Source organism: Neolamprologus multifasciatus, chromosome 14 (genome assembly GCF_963576455.1).
Source record: "Neolamprologus multifasciatus chromosome 14, fNeoMul1.2, whole genome shotgun sequence".
Classification (NCBI taxonomy): Eukaryota; Metazoa; Chordata; class Actinopteri; order Cichliformes; family Cichlidae; genus Neolamprologus; species Neolamprologus multifasciatus.
This window is the reverse complement of record NC_140452.1, coordinates 6,945,234-6,962,100: the sequence shown is the minus strand read 5'-3', so window position 1 is coordinate 6,962,100 and position 16,867 is coordinate 6,945,234. Positions and strand designations below refer to the sequence as shown.

Genomic DNA, 16,867 nt, shown 5'->3' with positions numbered 1-16,867 from the left:
ACCTGCTGCTTAAAAATGCATGATCTGCACAGTCCTTGAACATATGTGAGTTAAATGTATGCGTTCATGCCTTGCAACTAAATCTCCATCTTTAGAGATCAAAAATGTCTGCAAAAATATAAAGAAATAAAGAGATTCAGAGGGTCCTTTTGTAAAATTATCATGGGACTGAGTTTGTTTCAAAGGAATATAGAAACTACTGCCCATTCTAGGGTTGTGACCGAAAAGTGGTAAAACATTTAGAAGGACTGAAATTTGTTTCTGTGCAATCCCATGTTATCAACTCAAGAAACTCAAGAAAATACTTTTGTATTTTTATAATTTGATTGAATGGGATTGCAACAGGTTATCATTGTAGTTTAAAAGTTATTTTTATTTATTTATTTTAACTTAGTAAATAAGAAACCTCTGTTCACATAGGCCGTGTTGGTATTAGATTATCCTTAAAAAAAATACCCATGAAAATTGCCAAATACAATTCCACTGCCCCATATTTTGCAGCAATTATTATATTTAACAGTTGGATAACGTTTTGTAACTTTGGAAATAGCATAAGCTGTCATTTATTTTACTCTTTTAGTAAATAGATTGTTTAGTTTGTATTCTTTTGGTATAAAGGCACTACAAGATGACAAATGCAGCTGTTACTATTGTATGTATGTGTGTGTGTGTGTGTGTGTGTACTGTACTACAACCTGACTATAGTACATTTATCAGTGAATTCAAAATGTATGGTATAATATTATAAAATCTTTTGATTTAAGCTCTTAAAGACACAAACCTATTCCCAGCACAAAGCCAGAACTCTCTTATTAATCAAAAGCCTTTTCATTATACCCATGTTAATATTGTACAATTCAATAAAAACTTTCAAACTTGAAAAAGAGTTTGAAATAAAATTTAATTAAATTACTTATGGATCAAGGAACGGCACAGTTCAGTAGCACTGAGATAATACCTTAAATAAACAAACAGAGGAAAGAAAGGAGGCAAGAGAGCAAGAGATCAAAACAAAGACTTTTAATTTAATAAACATGTAACAGTTACATGTTGTGACAAAGATGTTAACTAAATTAGACCTTATTGTTTTCTGCTTGATGGAATATGCCACCTGTTGCTCTTGTTGTTGTGTTAAAGGATGAAGCAATCTGTTTCTGTGTTTAATCCCATGCGGCTCATTTATTGGACTCTGGTGCAGCTGTCCCATTGGAATAAATCTATTGGGTCATGCCTGAAACAGATGTGCACTTATTTGCCTTCCTCAGTTTTTCTTGTTTGTTGTTTTTTTTTGTATGTGCAATCTTTTATTTTGTATTGCATCATTGTTCATTTGAACTTCAGAATAGAAGTTTGGTCATTACTGAGCCCCATTAACGAAAAGTGAAGAACAATTCCTAATAAAAACTTTCTCGAAAGTTCATAGCAACATGAATCTTAAACAATTCCTATTAACATTTTTTATGAACTAAGTATGGGTAGCCATTATCAGTTTTACTAGTAGACAGAGTATCAGATTAGCATTATGTTAGATTTTTAAGTTCAATTATTTTCAAGGTTTAACAAGTATGAATGAATGCACATATTTGTGAAGTAAGGCATATAACAATCAATATCCAGCCCATCAAAAAACATAATGTTTCAATTATGTACTGTTCAATCTAAATGAGCAGTATAACATGGGCCTAAACAAGGAATGGGGAAAGAGAAGGCAGATGCCAGCAAAAGTTCAGATAGAGGTACGCCACTCAATGTTGTGTGAAGGTGAAGCACATGATTTATATTTGATGGAATTAGGGGTACTTTATTCAATATATTTTGTTATGTCACATAAAATGTGGAGGTGGGATTAAATAAGTTTGCAATTTTTCCCGCTCCTTTTTGATATGTAACTGAATCAGAACGGTGAAGCAATATTGAAATCTATTAACTTTATTTTGTATAGCATTTTTTCTCTTCTTTACTTTGCTAAATGAACTTTGTATATTGTTTAGTTGATCAAAATAAATTAAAAACAAACAAATAGAATTAAGTGTAAGTTTAATACAAAATATGTATTTGGCAACATGGCATCATGGTTGGACTAATCATCACAAATGTAACTCTACTGTCTTTCACTTGTCACACTGCTCACAACATATGACATTTATTCACATTAACAATCATTATAGGAAGATTGTGTAGTTGCAACCCAGCCCTGGAATTTAAACTCTTAATATTGTATATCATAATTTGATGTCTTTCCCATTATGTGTTTCTTAGTATTTTGTTCTGGCCTAAACAGGATTATATAACATTTTGGTATAAAAATGCAGAAAAGTAGTCCAAAGCTGGAAGCCAAAATAGCAAATATTTCTACAGCCACAATAAACTTTCCGGGTGAGCTGATATAGGCGGGGATAAATGTGATCCAAACTGCACAGAATATCAGCATGCTAAAGGTTATAAATTTTGCTTCATTAAAATTATCAGGCAGCTTTCGAGCCAAAAATGCAATTGCAAAACATGATATAGCCAGAAATCCTATATATCCTAGAACAGCGCAGAACCCTACAGCTGTGCCTATATCACACTCTAAAACAATTCTGTCCTTATACAGTAGTAAATTCCTAAAAGGAAAAGGTGGGTTTATTGTTAACCAAAGTATGCATATCAAAACCTGTATAAAAGTAAAGACCAGAACACTGAGTCTCTGCTGTAGAGGGCCAAACCATTTCATCACATTTGTCCCTGGAAGTGTAGCTCTGAAGGCCATTAAAACTACTATTGTTTTACCAAGAACACAAGAGATGCAGAGGACAAAGGTGATGCCAAACGCTGTGTGTCGCAGCATGCAGGACAATTTGGTTGGCCGTCCGATGAAGGTCAGAGAGCACAGGAAACACAGAGTTAAGGAGAAGAGCAGCAGGAAGCTCATCTCGGAGTTGTTTGCCCTTACCACTGGGGTTTCTCTGTGACAGTAGAAGACTAATGTTGTAACCATAGTTAGAAAAACTCCCAGCAATGAAAATAACACTAACACCAACCCTAGAATTTCATCATATGCCAGGAATTCTACTTCTTTGGGGATGCAGGCGTCTCGTTGTTTGTTTGACCAGTACTCTGGTGGGCATTTCACACAGTGTATTGAATCTGCAGAATTAAAAATAAAGTAGGGAATTATCAAACAAACAACCTTTAATTGTCACATACACAATCATACAGAGTACAACGTGTAGTGAAATGCTTGTGTCCGAGCTGCGGTCAGGCTACAGACATAGCCACGCCTTTCCAGCATGGATGGTCTAGCCAGGACCCTTTCTGGATAGTGGGTGGGAATTGAACTTTCCACCAAAGGTGTGTAGTCTTACTAATACAGTATCCAGCTGCTTAATTTTCTTTGTTTCTTTTGCTATTTATTCACCTGTCACATTACTGATCTCTCCTTCTGGGCAGGGTATGCAGTCATAACAGCAGACTGGCTTTCCTTTCTGAAGGACCTTATGTGTTCCAGGGAGACACATCTCACTGCACACTGACACAGGCACCTCCTATGGGCATAAAAATAATCATATTCATTTTGTACTATCTCTATAGTTAAATAAGAATTTAAAAAACATAAAAGTTAATATTTATATGAAGATTTCAAACTTCAGTTTCTATGTTACCTCAGTCAACCCATTGCCCCAGACAACCGGGATGTTGTTCATGACAAATTGATTTCTCTCTGGAAGAGACGCATCAAAAATGCCAATGGTTCTTCCCTCCATTGTTCCTCGAATTGTAAACTGTAAATTAACAAGTTCATATCTTGCTGGGGTGTCACCATTTTTGTTAAAATACACCCTTTCCCCTTCTTTTGTTGTAAAATTTACAGTGTTAAGATACTGTAAGACCTAAAAATGAAATTCCATAGAAATTAAATTAAGCATTTCAACTCTTATCATATTGTCAGAATGAACTGACAGTCACTCACTTGCCATGGTTTAATGTGTTTGGGGTCAATGCCGCTCCCATTAGAAAAGGACAGTTGATCATTATCACATTTGATCAGCATGTCGAGAGCATGAGCCACTGCGTAAACTGACTTGTAGACATTATCAGTAAATCTGAGCTCAGACACATCAGTGAACTGTGATTCAATGTTTTGCAAGCTCTCATGGCCACTACATGGCTGTTTTTGAGTGTTTACAGTTCTATTGAGAGAGCAGTCAAACACTTCTTCCCAGAATTCCCTAACAAACTGACTATCAGGGGAACTGTGAGGGGTAGAGCTGCTTTAGATACTCCTCTAGCCCTGAGATCTGAGCTTTAGGGCTGGTGAAGCCTAATGAGCCCACCAGGATGTTGTGTCCCTCACTGTCAGTCAGAGAGTGATCTGTGATCCATGCATCACTGCCAATCCACTGGAGTCCTGTAATGCTATGCGTGTACAGCTCAGTAGCCAGCAATTTAATTTCTCTGTGAGACATAAAAGCCATAATAACTTTGGAAGTGGACTGCTTAATGATTTCTATTATTCTCTGTAGTCTGTTTGGTGGATCTGATGATGAAAATGCTTCAGAATACTCAATACACACTCCATATTCTTTTGCAGCTTGGATAAATGCTGCTATGCCATTGAAGCCATATTCATTATCCACAGCTAACGCCCCAACCCAGGACCATCCAAAGTGCTTGACAAGCTTGGCAAGAGCTCTGCTCTGGTAGTAGTCACTGGGAATAGTTCTGAAAAAGGTAGGGTACTCTTTCCTGTTGCTCAGACAGGCACAGGTGGCAAAATGGCTGATCTGCATTGAAATATACAAATATGTGAATAGCATTGGCAGAGCAAACATTAAATATTGCCATTTAAGGCTTATGCATTACCTGTAGCTATAATTTTACTCTTGCGAGAGTTTTTTGCGAGAGAACTGTAGAGGTGCAAAAGTGCAATATGAAAAGTGAAATTATACTTCAATGACTTGTTTTCTTTGACTTACCACAGGTATCTGAAACCTTCCAACAACCTGTGCAAATGCAATAGTTGGGCTTGATCCAGAATGTCCCAAGATTGCTTGCACCGCCTCAGTGCAGGTGTCCTCATGGAGTTGTCTATTTAACCCACTCAGCAGTGTCAGTGCTGCTCTCAGTATGTCCATGGTTCCACAGTTATCATAAATCTTATAGCCAAGTTTAATATTAGACAGCATGTGGGGATTTTTGTTGATTTCATTTATGGCAAAGATCATTGTTTGAGCAAATTGAAATTCTTTAAAATTAAAGCTGTAATTATTAATAAAAGTAACAAAAACTTTATGTTAAAGGTTCCAATTTAGAACAAAATACACACAAGCATAAACTATTTAAAATGAAATGTAAATTTAACACATTTCTCATATAAAATAGGATATAGGATAAACAATACATACTTTTTGCATTTTCGAAATTCTGGCATTGTCTGAAATGTGTTAGTTACATAATCCTGGCCTGTGCGAAATGAAAAAATGCCTCCAATAACAAGATCCCCATCCTGGGTTAGTTCAGGTGGTTGTGCCAAGCCTTGCAGCTGACATGCAGAATTTCCTTTCTCCAGTAATAGAATGAAGAGTAGCAGTCTCAATAATACCATATCTCTGCTGTTGCCTGAACATTACCCCAATCAGCTTTACAGTTCATACTGGAGCTTTATACACTTTTTCAAGTTGTCATGGCTCAATGTAGCCTCCAGAGACATATGCACACCTTAGGCAAAAGATGTTTTGATCACAGTTTTATTAGCATTATAGTATATTGTATAATTCATATGGCATACAATATAAGGCTAATATATTTATATGATCTAATCACAGTTGTTTTCAACGATATACTGCATTCATGCTATGACTGGACAGGTATTTCAGTAACTTCAGAGAACCATCTATTCAGTTTGGCTAACAATTATGTATAAATGTTACAAATACAAAGAAAACATTGTTTTCATTTTTCAAAATAAATGGGGTGCCTTCTTCCCCATCATGTTCTTCTTGGTATTCTTTTCTGGTTTTAGTAAGATTATATAACATTTGGGCATGAAGATGCAAATCAGCAGTCCAAAACTGGAAGCAAGTATAGCAAATACTTCTACAGCAACACTGAACTTTCCTGGAGAGCTGACATATGCCGGGATAAATGTAATCCATACTGCACAGAAAATCAGCATGCTGAAAGTGATGAACTTGGCTTCATTGAAATTATCGGGTAGTTTCCGAGCCAGAAAAGCAAAAATGAAACATAAGACAGACAAAAGTCCAATGTAGCCAAGAACAGCCCAATACCCTACAGCTGAGCCTAGAGCACATTCTAAAATAATTTTGTCCTTAAATTCTTTAAAATTCTTAAATGGAAATGGAGGACAAATTGTTAACCAGACAATGCATATGATAACTTGTACAAGAGTGAATACCAGAACACAGAGCCTTTGTTGTGTCTGCCCAAACCATTTCATCATATTACTACCAGGAAGTTTAGCTCTGAAGGCCATTAAAACCACTATTGTTTTTCCCAAAACACAAGAGATACAGAGGACAAAGGTGATGCCAAACGCTGTGTGCCGTAGCATGCAGGACCATTCAGAGGGCTGACCGATGAAGGTCAGAGAACACAGGAAGCACAGAGTTAAGGAGAAGAGCAGCAGGAAGCTCAATTCAGAGTTGTTTGCTCTCACAATAGGAGTTTTTCTGTGTTTGAAGTAAATTAACACCACACCAGCAGTTGTGCATGTCCCAAATACAGATGCTGCAGTGAGCAGTGCTCCCATAATTTCTTCATATGATAGAAACACTGCTTCCTTCTTTATACAAGCATCTCTTCTCTCATTTGACCAATATTCAGGGAGACATCTCACACAGGTGACTGAATCTGCCAAAAAAAATATCGACATATTACAAATCACCCCTGACACTCATCTCCAACCACTGCATACAGGCTCTTCACTCTTCTTCACCTCTCTTCTGCACCGTCTTTTGCTTTGGAAAGTTGATCCCAGGTATTTCAATTCATCTGCCTTCACTATCTCTACTCCTTGCATTTTCATTTTTACACCCATCCCTCTTTCATTTACTCGCTTCCACTGGCTTTCATTCCTCATCTCTCCAGTGTATACCTCTACTTCTCTAGACTTAGGCACCATACAATAACTTTGCTTAATTATTAAATAAATTAAAAACAGTTCCAGTCTTACATGACAGATAGTCCTGAAAGAAAAACCCAAACAGTAAAGCAAGAACTTAACATAACCAAATAATGATAAAATTTTTGTTTTGAGGCACAGCGAGCAAAAGAAATACAAAAGTGTACACTGAATATAACACTTGTAACATAACCTGTAATGTTGCTGATCTCTCCTTCTGCACATCTTATACAGTCATAGCAGCAAACAGGCCTTCCTTTCTGGAGAACCTTGCGTGTTCCTGGAGGACATTTCTCACTGCAAACTGACACAAGCACCTGCATGAACAAAGGCATTATGAGAAAAACATGTATAATATTGCCCTTACAGCCATGTTAATAAAATGTATTTAATATTAGAACCAATAGATGTTTATATCTCCTGTGCCAAACTATTTTTATTAAAATGGAATTTGTAATTATTGTAATTAATTAGACTGATACCTTACCTGCTTTGAGTTTCTTGCCCAAATTAAAGACTTGTTTTGCAGATATAGCTGTTTTTCTGCAGCTAATGATATATCATAAAGACCAACTGTGACAAACTCCACAATACCATTTTCTCTTGTCTGCCAGTTTATAATTTCATATTTTGCGGCTGGATCTCCATTCTCATTGAAGTAAACCTCCTCTCCTTCCTTTGTTTTGAAGTAAATGTTTTTTATGTGCTGTAAAATCTATAAAACAACATTAATTTATTTAATTACCTGAGAAAAACTTTGCAAACTAACTTGGCTATAGGACATGGATAATAAATATTTTTTTCAAACTGTGAAAACATTTTTTTTTATCAGTGATTGTTATTGTGTAATGTGATAACTTATAATTGAAATTATTAAAAAGCTCACCGTGAATGGGTCTAGCGGCACAGTTTTGTTACATGTTTTATTACAGCTGAGGATGTTGTGAAGTGCATGGGCCACTGCATACACTCCTTTGTAGACATTGTTAAAGATAGGCATGAGAGACATGTCAGTGTAGCTGTTTTGAACTCCAGTCACATCTTCATTTCCAGTACACTCTCTCTGAATGTCTGATGATGATTTTGACTGCCTAAACCTACAGTTAAATAATGCCTCCCAGAACTCAGTAAACAATTCATTATTAGATGAATTGAGTGGCTTCAGATTAAGCATAAACTCTCTCAGGCCACTGACATGTGCTTTTGGAATGGAAAGGCCTATGGCACCATTCAGTATGTGATGTATATCCAGTGCTGCTATTTCAGAATCAACTATCCATCCCTCACTACCTACCCACTGGTATTCAGTCAAATTGTGCTGGGACATACCATACATTAGCACATCCATATCCATGTGTGACAGAAAGGCAACGATCACCTTGGAGGTTGAAGCCTTTATAATGTCAATTATCCTTTGTATTTTGACTGCTGGATCTGTCCTGAAAAAAGATACAGAATACTCTAGACAGATGCCCAGCTGCTGTGCAGTTTCTGTGAATGTGGCCATGCCATTATTTCCATAATCATCATTGGTTCGAATAGCTCCAACCCAAGTCCATCCAAAATGCTTGACCAAATGGGCCAGGGCTCTGCTCTGGTAGTAATCACTGGGTATTGTTCTGAGGAAGGATGGGTACTTAGTTTTGTCACTGAGACAAGCACATGTGGCAAAGTGGCTGATCTAATAGAGAAAAAGTCCAAAATATAACATTCACACTTGCATTTTTTGCCACAAACGGTGAAGAAATTAAGTAGAAAAAAAGTAGAACATTGACAGTTGAATGTGCATAGTTGCAAATATTTTTATTAGCTATTCTACCTACCATTGGTATATAAAATGGTCCAAGGACAGTAGCTATTGCCATGCAAGGGGAGGAAGACGTCTCTCCAATTATGGCCTGCACTTGTGAAGGTCTGGTACATGGTCTCTCAGATTGCCCAGCAATAATTTCATTACCATTAGTCAGTGTCAGTGCAACCTTTACACTTCTTGCCATGGAGCCACAAGCATCATAGATTTTGTAGCCTAGAGAGACTCCTGGCAGTAGGTCTGTACTATTATTAATCTCCTCAATGGCAAAAAGCATAGCCTGAGCAAACTGGAAGCCTCTGAAACTCAAACTTGATTCGATTTGAGATATGGAATTAAAACCAAATTATCTTTAAACCAGAAACAGTGGTATTACAAAAGCAAGTATGTATTATCTCAATACTAAGTATTTCACATACCTGGTACATTGCAGTGGCAGTGGTTTATGCAAGTAGGTGTCCATTCTGTCTTTCCAACTGCTGTGAAATGAGAAGATCCCCCCTAATATAATATTACCATCCTGAGATAGTTGGGGGTTTTCAGGATCCCCCATTTGCCTGCATACTTGTTCATCAGCCTGAGAGAAAGACACCACCAATAACACTTGTAAAATTGCCCAACCCTGCTGTGGCCAGCTATGCATTGATGTCATGCTGTCAGTGAGAAATAAAACACTGGATTGCATCACATGTGCCTTTAGATACATTTGAATCTTAAACTGGTATTTATGCATTTTTGGAGTAACATGAGAAATAATGGAGTAGCAATGACTCATTTCTGTCAACCTATAGGTGGAGCAAGAAGAGAGACATACCCAAATGAAAAACATAGTACGTTTTTCTTATCTAATCTGCGTTGCTTTGTCCTTCCTTTTCATTTTTATTTTGTTTATTTCACCAACTCCTGGGGAATTTTTAGTATATTCACTATTATATACAAGGTTAGTTTAGAATTGACAACAATCATAAATTGAACAGTGACATTTTATTTTTTTTTAGATTATAGACATATAATTAATATCAGAAAATATATTTTAAATCAAATATTAAAACGTTAACTGTTAAATTTACTTAACCATAATGGAAATTAAGATTAGAGTCAGTAAAATTTCACCATAGTCATACAGTCAATTTTCAAAAAAATCTAAAGTATTCGTTCTAAAATTTTGAACTTCTGGCTCATTTTGAAATCTGATATTTATTGCAACTCACACAAGCCCCAAATCATGACTTTAATTACAACATTTACATTAGATAAAGTGTTTGGGGGGGGGAGGATTACTTTTTCATGTAAGGTCACGTAGGTTTGGGTATCTTTTTTACCTTAATAAATGAAATCATTGTTTACATTTTATATATTTTTTTAAACCCAGAGGTGTGAAGAATATGTAAAAAAAAAAAAAAATCATGACGGGGGTCATATTTTTTTAAGCCACTCAACAAATCACAAATTTGTCTCAAGAGTCTTTGAAGATCCTGAGTTGGGATAATTATCATGAAAAATCCCAGAAAGGTGATTCTTTTCATCTTTACGCAATGTTATAATTGGGAGAAACATTTCAACACTCATCCTGACTCTCATCCTGACTCCCCCAGTCCCCATTGCTTGCTAGTTCCCCAACTTTATGAACAGTACATTTACATGACAATTAACACCATCACATAACAATGATCCACATGATCAGTTTCATGATTGGTGATAAGTAATGTCCCTTATTCATAGCTACCATAGGGCCGGGAATGGCTGCAATCACAGCATTGTAAAACAGTGAAAGATTTAATATTAGGCCTTCTCCTTGGTTCAGAGATAGATATTTCCATTTTACATAAATTAACTCCTTACTCAAATTCATCTCTAGGATATACACATCTTCATCATTAAAAGAGTGACTACTGGCACACAGGCTAAAGTAGACTGCACAGTCCTGGCTTGATGAGGAACCTCTTCTGTCTTGTGTTATTTGTTTAGCCAGAATTTGTCTACTGTCTTTAATGTCTAATTCACACCCATCTTCTCACACAAAATTGCTTAGTATGGAGCTTAGGAACTAAACACAGGAGTGTGCCATTGTTTTGTGGGATTTTGCTTGCTTGGTGGCCCTAGCAGATGATTTCATTTGTAGGCTTTTGGGTTTAATCCCACTCTGTCTGCATCTGACCCTGAATATCAGCTGTTTCCTACAGGCTCTCTTCTTATGTGCTGTGTGTTCATACTCAAGTAACTGGTTTAGGCAGTCCTTTGATGATACATACTGAGCAATCAAGCCCAATAATTATTTCCCAGTTTGCTGAAATCAGTACACATTGCCATTATGACTTATGCACATGTAAATATCAACGGCCAGAAAAATGATCATATGACTCATTATTTTGCAATATCCCCCAAGGCAACTGTAGCGCAATTGTACTGTTTATATAGTATTACCAAAGCAAAACAAAAATTTCAAATTAATGGGGTGCCTTCTTTCCCATCATGTTCTTCTTGGTATTCTTCTCTGGTTTCAGTAAAATTATATAACATTTTGGAATGAAGATGCAAATTAGCAGTCCAAAACTGGAAGCAAGTATAGCAAATATTTCTACAGCAACACTGAACTTCCCTGGGGAGCTGACATATGCTGGGATAAATGTAATCCATACTGCACAGAATATCAGCATGCTGAAAGTGATGAACTTGGCTTCATTAAAATTATCGGGTAGTTTCCGAGCCAGAAAAGCAAAAATGAAACATAAAATGGCCAAGATTCCTATATATCCAAGCACAGCCCAATAGCCTACAGCTGATCCCAAAGCACACTCTAAGATGATTTTATCTTTGAATTCCTTAAAATTCTTAAATGGAAATGGAGGAGAACTTGTTAACCAAATGATACAAATGACAACTTGTATAAGAGTGAATCCCAAAACACACAGCCTTTGTTGTGTGTGTCCAAACAATTTCATATTGCTATCTGGACGTGTAGCTCTGAAGGCCATTAAAACAAGTATTGTTTTTCCCAAAACACAAGAGATACAGAGGACAAAGGTGATGCCAAATGCTACATGTCGGAGCATGCAGGACCAATCAGAGGGCTGACCAATGAAGGTCAGAGAACACAGGAAGCACAGAATTAAGGAGAAGAGTAGCAGGAAGCTCAGTTCAGAGTTGTTTGCCCTGACAATAGGAGTTTTTCTGTGTTTGAAGAAAATTAGCGCCACACCAGCAGTTGTGCATGTTCCAAATACAGATGCTGCAGTGAGCAGTGCTCCCATAATTTCTTCATATGATAGAAACACTGCTTCCTTCTTTATACAAGCATCTCTTCTCTCATTTGACCAATATTCAGGGAGACATCTCACACAGGTGACAGAATCTGCCAAAAAAGAAAAGAAAATTTATATATATGTATATATTTTTATAGCTCGACCTGAATAACAGATAATTGATGGACAGTGCCACAAAGATATCACAACAGTATGACAACTACATGATCATTCAACAGTACTATGATTCAGTCATAATTTAGTTTGGTTAACTATTAAATAAACTCATAAGAATACATCACATTGAGTACTTGACAAATGTTCTTGAAAGCATTATGTCAGGACATTAATGTTGATTAAAATTTCTATCAATATGCAAATTATTAAAGTTATGTCTGGTTGCATATACTTTCAATTTAATTACTTATATTTAATCAAGAAGAAAAACACAAAGATTTAACATGGCCAAATGTCAAACCATGACATTTATGTTTTGTGGCAAAGCTAGTAACAAAAATGCAAAAGATTACATTAACTATATCAGTAAACCTGTAATGTTGCTGATCTCTCCTTCTGCACATCTTATACAGTCATAGCAACAAACAGGCCTTCCTTTCTGGAGAACTTTACGTGTTCCTGGAGGACATTTTTCACTGCAAATTGACACAGGCACCTGCATGAACAGAAGCATTATGAGAAAAAAAAATGTATGTATAAAATTGCCCTTGCAACCATAAATTGTTCATTTTGATGAATTATGGAACATTAAAGCTCATATAGGTTTTGCTGGGATTAAATAATTTGCAGTGCCTCAATAATGCTATACTTTTTATTAATAAGGGTTATGAAGTTATATAGTGTAGTATTAAGTGGACACAGCCCTGAAAAATAAAGGCGTTAGACCATGTGTCCTTGGGGAGTAGAAAGCTGTAGACTCGCTCGCGCTTGCCTGGGAAAATGTAGATAAGAGGGGACCATCTCTAGTGGAAAGTTACTGAGACACTGTTGTTTAGACTAGAATGAGAGAGCTTATTTAATAAAACTGTTAGGGGCACACCACCATTTTGAGATCCACGGCAACGTGTCATGCAGGACGCATCTCCCTTCTAGAAGTAATAAAGTGTTAAATGGTCTACTGATCAGTGTTTTGTCTTCCATTGGATGCCTCTGAGGAATCGAAAGAACTCGGTGAAGTGTTGATATTTACAGTTTAAAAGCCTTGTGCCAAATTATTTTATTAAAATGTAATTACTGATTATTAAAATATATAGTTACACTGATACCTTACCTGCTTTGAGTTTCTTGCCCAAATTAAAGACTTGTTTTGCAGATGCAGCTGTTTTTCTGGAGCTAAAGATGCATCATAAAGACCAACTGTTACAAATTCCACAATGCTGTTTTCTCTTGGGTGCCAGTTTATAATTTCATATTTTGCTGGTGGATCTCCATTCTCATCAAAGTAAACCTCATCGCCTTCTTTTGTTTTGAAGTAAATGTTTTTTATGTGCTGTAAAATCTATAAAAAGGCATTAATTTATTTAATTACCCATCAGTAATTTGGCAAAAAGATGAGATGTAACTGGCAAAAGAACAAAAAATATCAATTTAATGTACTTTAAAAATATATATATAAACATTTTTTTATTGATTGTTATTGTGTAATGTTAAAACTATACTAACACTATACTTATTAAAAAGCTCACCGTGAATGGATCTAGCGGAACAGCTTTGTTACATGTTTTATTACATTTGAGGATATTGTGAAGGGCATGGGCCACAGCATACACTCCTTTATAGACGTTGTTAAAGATAGGCATGAGAGACATATCAGTGTAGCTGTTTTGTACTCCTGTAAGGTCTTCATCTCCAGTACACTCTCTCTGAATGTTTGCTGATGATGCTGACTGCCTAAATTTACAGTTAAATAATGCCTCCCAGAACTCGGTAAACAGTCCATTATTAGATGAATTGAGTGGCTTCACATCCAGCATGAACTCTCTCAGGCCGCTGACATGTGCTTTTGGAATAGAAAGGCCTATGGCACCATTCAGTATGTGATGTATATCCATTGCAGCTATTTGAGAATCAACTATCCATCCCTCGCTACCTACCCACTGGTATTCAGTCAAATTATGCTGGGATAATACATGTATTAGCACATCCATATCCATGTGTGACATAAAGGCAACAATCACCTTGGAAGTTGAAGTTTTGACAATGTCAATTATCTCTTGTATTTTGTCTGATGGATCTGTCCTGAAAAAAGATACTGAATACTCCAGACAGATGCCCAGCTGCTGTGCAGTTTCTGTGAATGTAGCCATGCCATTATTTCCATAATCATCATTATTTCTAATAGCTCCAACCCAAGTCCATCCAAAATACTTGACCAAATGGGCCAGGGCTCTGCTCTGGTAGTAGTCACTGGGTATTGTTCTGAGGAAGGAGGGGTACTTGGTTTTGTCACTGAGACAAGCACATGTGGCAAAGTGGCTGATCTAAAAGAAAAAGTCCTAAGTAGAAGATTCACACTTGCATTTTTTGCCACAAATATTTATTATTAGATATCTCACCCACCATTGGTATATAAAATGGTCCAAGGACAGTAGATATTGCCATGCAAGGAGAGGAAGATGTCTCTCCAATTATGGCCTGCACTTGTGAAGGTCTGGTACATGCCGTCTTGGACAGTGTAGCAACAACTGTATTATCGGTAGTTAATGCCAATGCAACTCTTACACTTCTTGCAATGGAGCCACATTCATCATAGATTTTGTAGCCTAAAGAGACTCCTGGCAGTAGGTCTGTACTATTATTAATCTCTTCAATGGCAAAAAGCATAGTCTGAGCAAACTGGAAGCCTCTGAAATTCAAACTTGATTCAATTTGAAATATGGAATTAAAACCAAATGACGTTTAAACCAGAAACAGTCGTATGACAAAAGCATATACGATTATCTTAATACTCAGTACTTCACATACCTGGTACATTGCAGTGGCAGTGGTTTATGCAAGTAGGTGTCCATTCTGTCTTTCCAACTGCTGTAAAATGAGAAGATCCCCCCTAATACCATATTACCATCCTGAGATAGTTGGGGGTTTTCAGGATCCCCCATTTGCCTGCATACTTGTTCATCAGCCTGAGAGAAAGACACCACCAATAACACTTGTAAAATTGCCCAACCCTGCTGTGGCCAGCTATGCATTGATGTCATGCTATTGGTGAGAAATAGAACACTGGATTGCATCACATGTGCCTTTAGATAAATTTGAATCTTAAGCTGGTATTTATGCATTTTGGAGTAACATGAGAAATAATGATACAGTAGTGATGACTCATTTCTGTCGACCTGTAGGTGGAGCAAAAAGAGAGACAAACCCAAATGAAAAAAAAAGCAAACAAAAAAGGGTTTTCATTTGTAGCCTGCCTTGCAAACCTCTAATATATATACATAGTTTATCTCACTGAAACATCACTTTGTCTTGGACATTTTGTTTTTAAACATGTATTTAAAATCTAGATTTGTAACAGTAGAAAACAGTAAAAGCCAAATGAAGGTTAATGTATGAAAAGATACGAATACTGGATTTCAGGAAAGCAAACTGATTTTGTTAGGAATTGATGGTTTGTTTCCTGAGTCAGTCGATTTAGACCTCCATTAGCATTCCTTTGAATTTATTACAAAGAAGTACAAAACTGTCCTTTCTTTCATTTCATTTTGTATTTTACAAACTCCTGAAGGCCTTCTCCCTATTTCTACAATTTTAAATAACTTACATATGTAATTTAACCTCCTAAGTCCTGAACTCTTCCATGGCATGCATTTTTAATTTCTCTTTGATATTTGGGCTGATTGGGACCCGATGAATGTAAAACCAAGATTCACCAGATTTTTTTTTTACACGATTTTTGTTTCTAAGAAAAATGAGAGCCACACATGAAGACATTTGTTTTAAATTTTGATACAACAGAGGCAGTATAATGTCCTCGTAAGTGGATATCAGGCCCTTGTGGAGCTAAACTTAGTATTTTGGTCTAGACAACCCAAAATGTGATGTCCACATATGTGGACGCCAGGTCATAGGAGGGTTATTTTACATTTCAAATTTCCAATGAAAATGGTAAAATATATTTGCAAACGTTGAAATGAAAGTAAACGTGGAGTTATTGGAATTTCATTGCATTCATACTGTCTTGGAGTTTTGGACCTTGTATTTTTTTTTTCATTTCAATTTTCTGTCTTGTTTTTTTTTTGTAGTTTTGGCGATCTTGAGTTTTTAACCTTTTTGGGGATATTTCTCTGTTGGTTTCTTTATGTTTATGTTCTTTAGTCTTTTACTCGTAGGTTTTTGGGTTTCATTCATGATTATATTTTGTATGTACTCAGTTGCTTATTTCAACACCTACAACTAAATTGTAGGTGCTCCACACCAACTGTGCCAGATTAAGATATAAATAGTAGACAGGAGAAATATATACAATCAATAAATACAACCAAGAGGGATATATACAAAATAAGAGAAATATATACAAGAAAAAGGCACACATTGGAGAACGAAATGGTTGCAAATTGCTCAGAAGTAATGCAAACAAGACACTTAGTCTGAATAGGGTTGGTGTGTAAGTGGCCTGAGCAGAGATGGGCAGTAACGCATTACTTGTAGCGCGTTACTGTAATCCGATTACTT

At 36.4% G+C, this 16,867-nt stretch overlaps 2 protein-coding genes and 1 pseudogene across 2 annotated transcripts; all 3 read right to left on the bottom strand.

The window, feature by feature from the left end:
• Window positions 1-1,983: 1,983 nt before the first annotated feature.
• LOC146503392 (extracellular calcium-sensing receptor-like) lies at window positions 1,984-5,413 on the bottom strand (annotated as a pseudogene).
• A 399-nt stretch (window positions 5,414-5,812) lies between these two features.
• On the bottom strand, window positions 5,813-9,364 carry LOC146503391 (extracellular calcium-sensing receptor-like). The gene is made up of 5 exons (XM_085131128.1): window positions 9,356-9,364; window positions 8,013-8,807; window positions 7,614-7,841; window positions 7,320-7,443; window positions 5,813-6,855 (listed from the first exon to the last, which is right to left on the bottom strand). Exons 1-5 carry the CDS (start codon window positions 9,362-9,364, stop codon window positions 5,942-5,944), a joined length of 2,070 nt encoding a protein of 689 aa, XP_084987254.1. The 3' UTR covers window positions 5,813-5,941.
• A 2,012-nt stretch (window positions 9,365-11,376) lies between these two features.
• LOC146503390 (extracellular calcium-sensing receptor-like) lies at window positions 11,377-15,632 on the bottom strand. Its single transcript, XM_085184083.1, has 6 exons — window positions 15,161-15,632; window positions 14,756-15,053; window positions 13,882-14,676; window positions 13,467-13,694; window positions 12,728-12,851; window positions 11,377-12,288 (listed from the first exon to the last, which is right to left on the bottom strand). The coding sequence occupies exons 1-6, from the start codon at window positions 15,472-15,474 to the stop codon at window positions 11,384-11,386; spliced, it is 2,664 nt and encodes an 887-aa protein (XP_085040209.1). The 5' UTR covers window positions 15,475-15,632; the 3' UTR covers window positions 11,377-11,383.
• Window positions 15,633-16,867: the final 1,235 nt, after the last annotated feature.

What these genes read in the sequence shown, in the direction of transcription:
- LOC146503391 (XM_085131128.1), bottom strand. An exon ending in TGCCGCTAGACCCATTCACG is followed by an intron (nt 7,842 to 8,012) that starts GTGAGCTTTTTA and finishes GTTGTTTTATAG; the next exon opens with ATTTTACAGCACATAAAAAA. An exon ending in AGAGATCAGCAACATTACAG is followed by an intron (nt 6,856 to 7,319) that starts GTTATGTTACAA and finishes TTTTTTTGGCAG; the next exon opens with ATTCAGTCACCTGTGTGAGA.
- LOC146503390 (XM_085184083.1), bottom strand. Translation starts at nt 15,474, where the DNA reads ATGCATAAATACCAGCTTAAGATTCAAATTTATCTAAAGGCACATGTG. An exon ending in GACCATTTTATATACCAATG is followed by an intron (nt 14,677 to 14,755) that starts GTGGGTGAGATA and finishes TTTTTCTTTTAG; the next exon opens with ATCAGCCACTTTGCCACATG. An exon ending in TTCCGCTAGATCCATTCACG is followed by an intron (nt 13,695 to 13,881) that starts GTGAGCTTTTTA and finishes GCCTTTTTATAG; the next exon opens with ATTTTACAGCACATAAAAAA.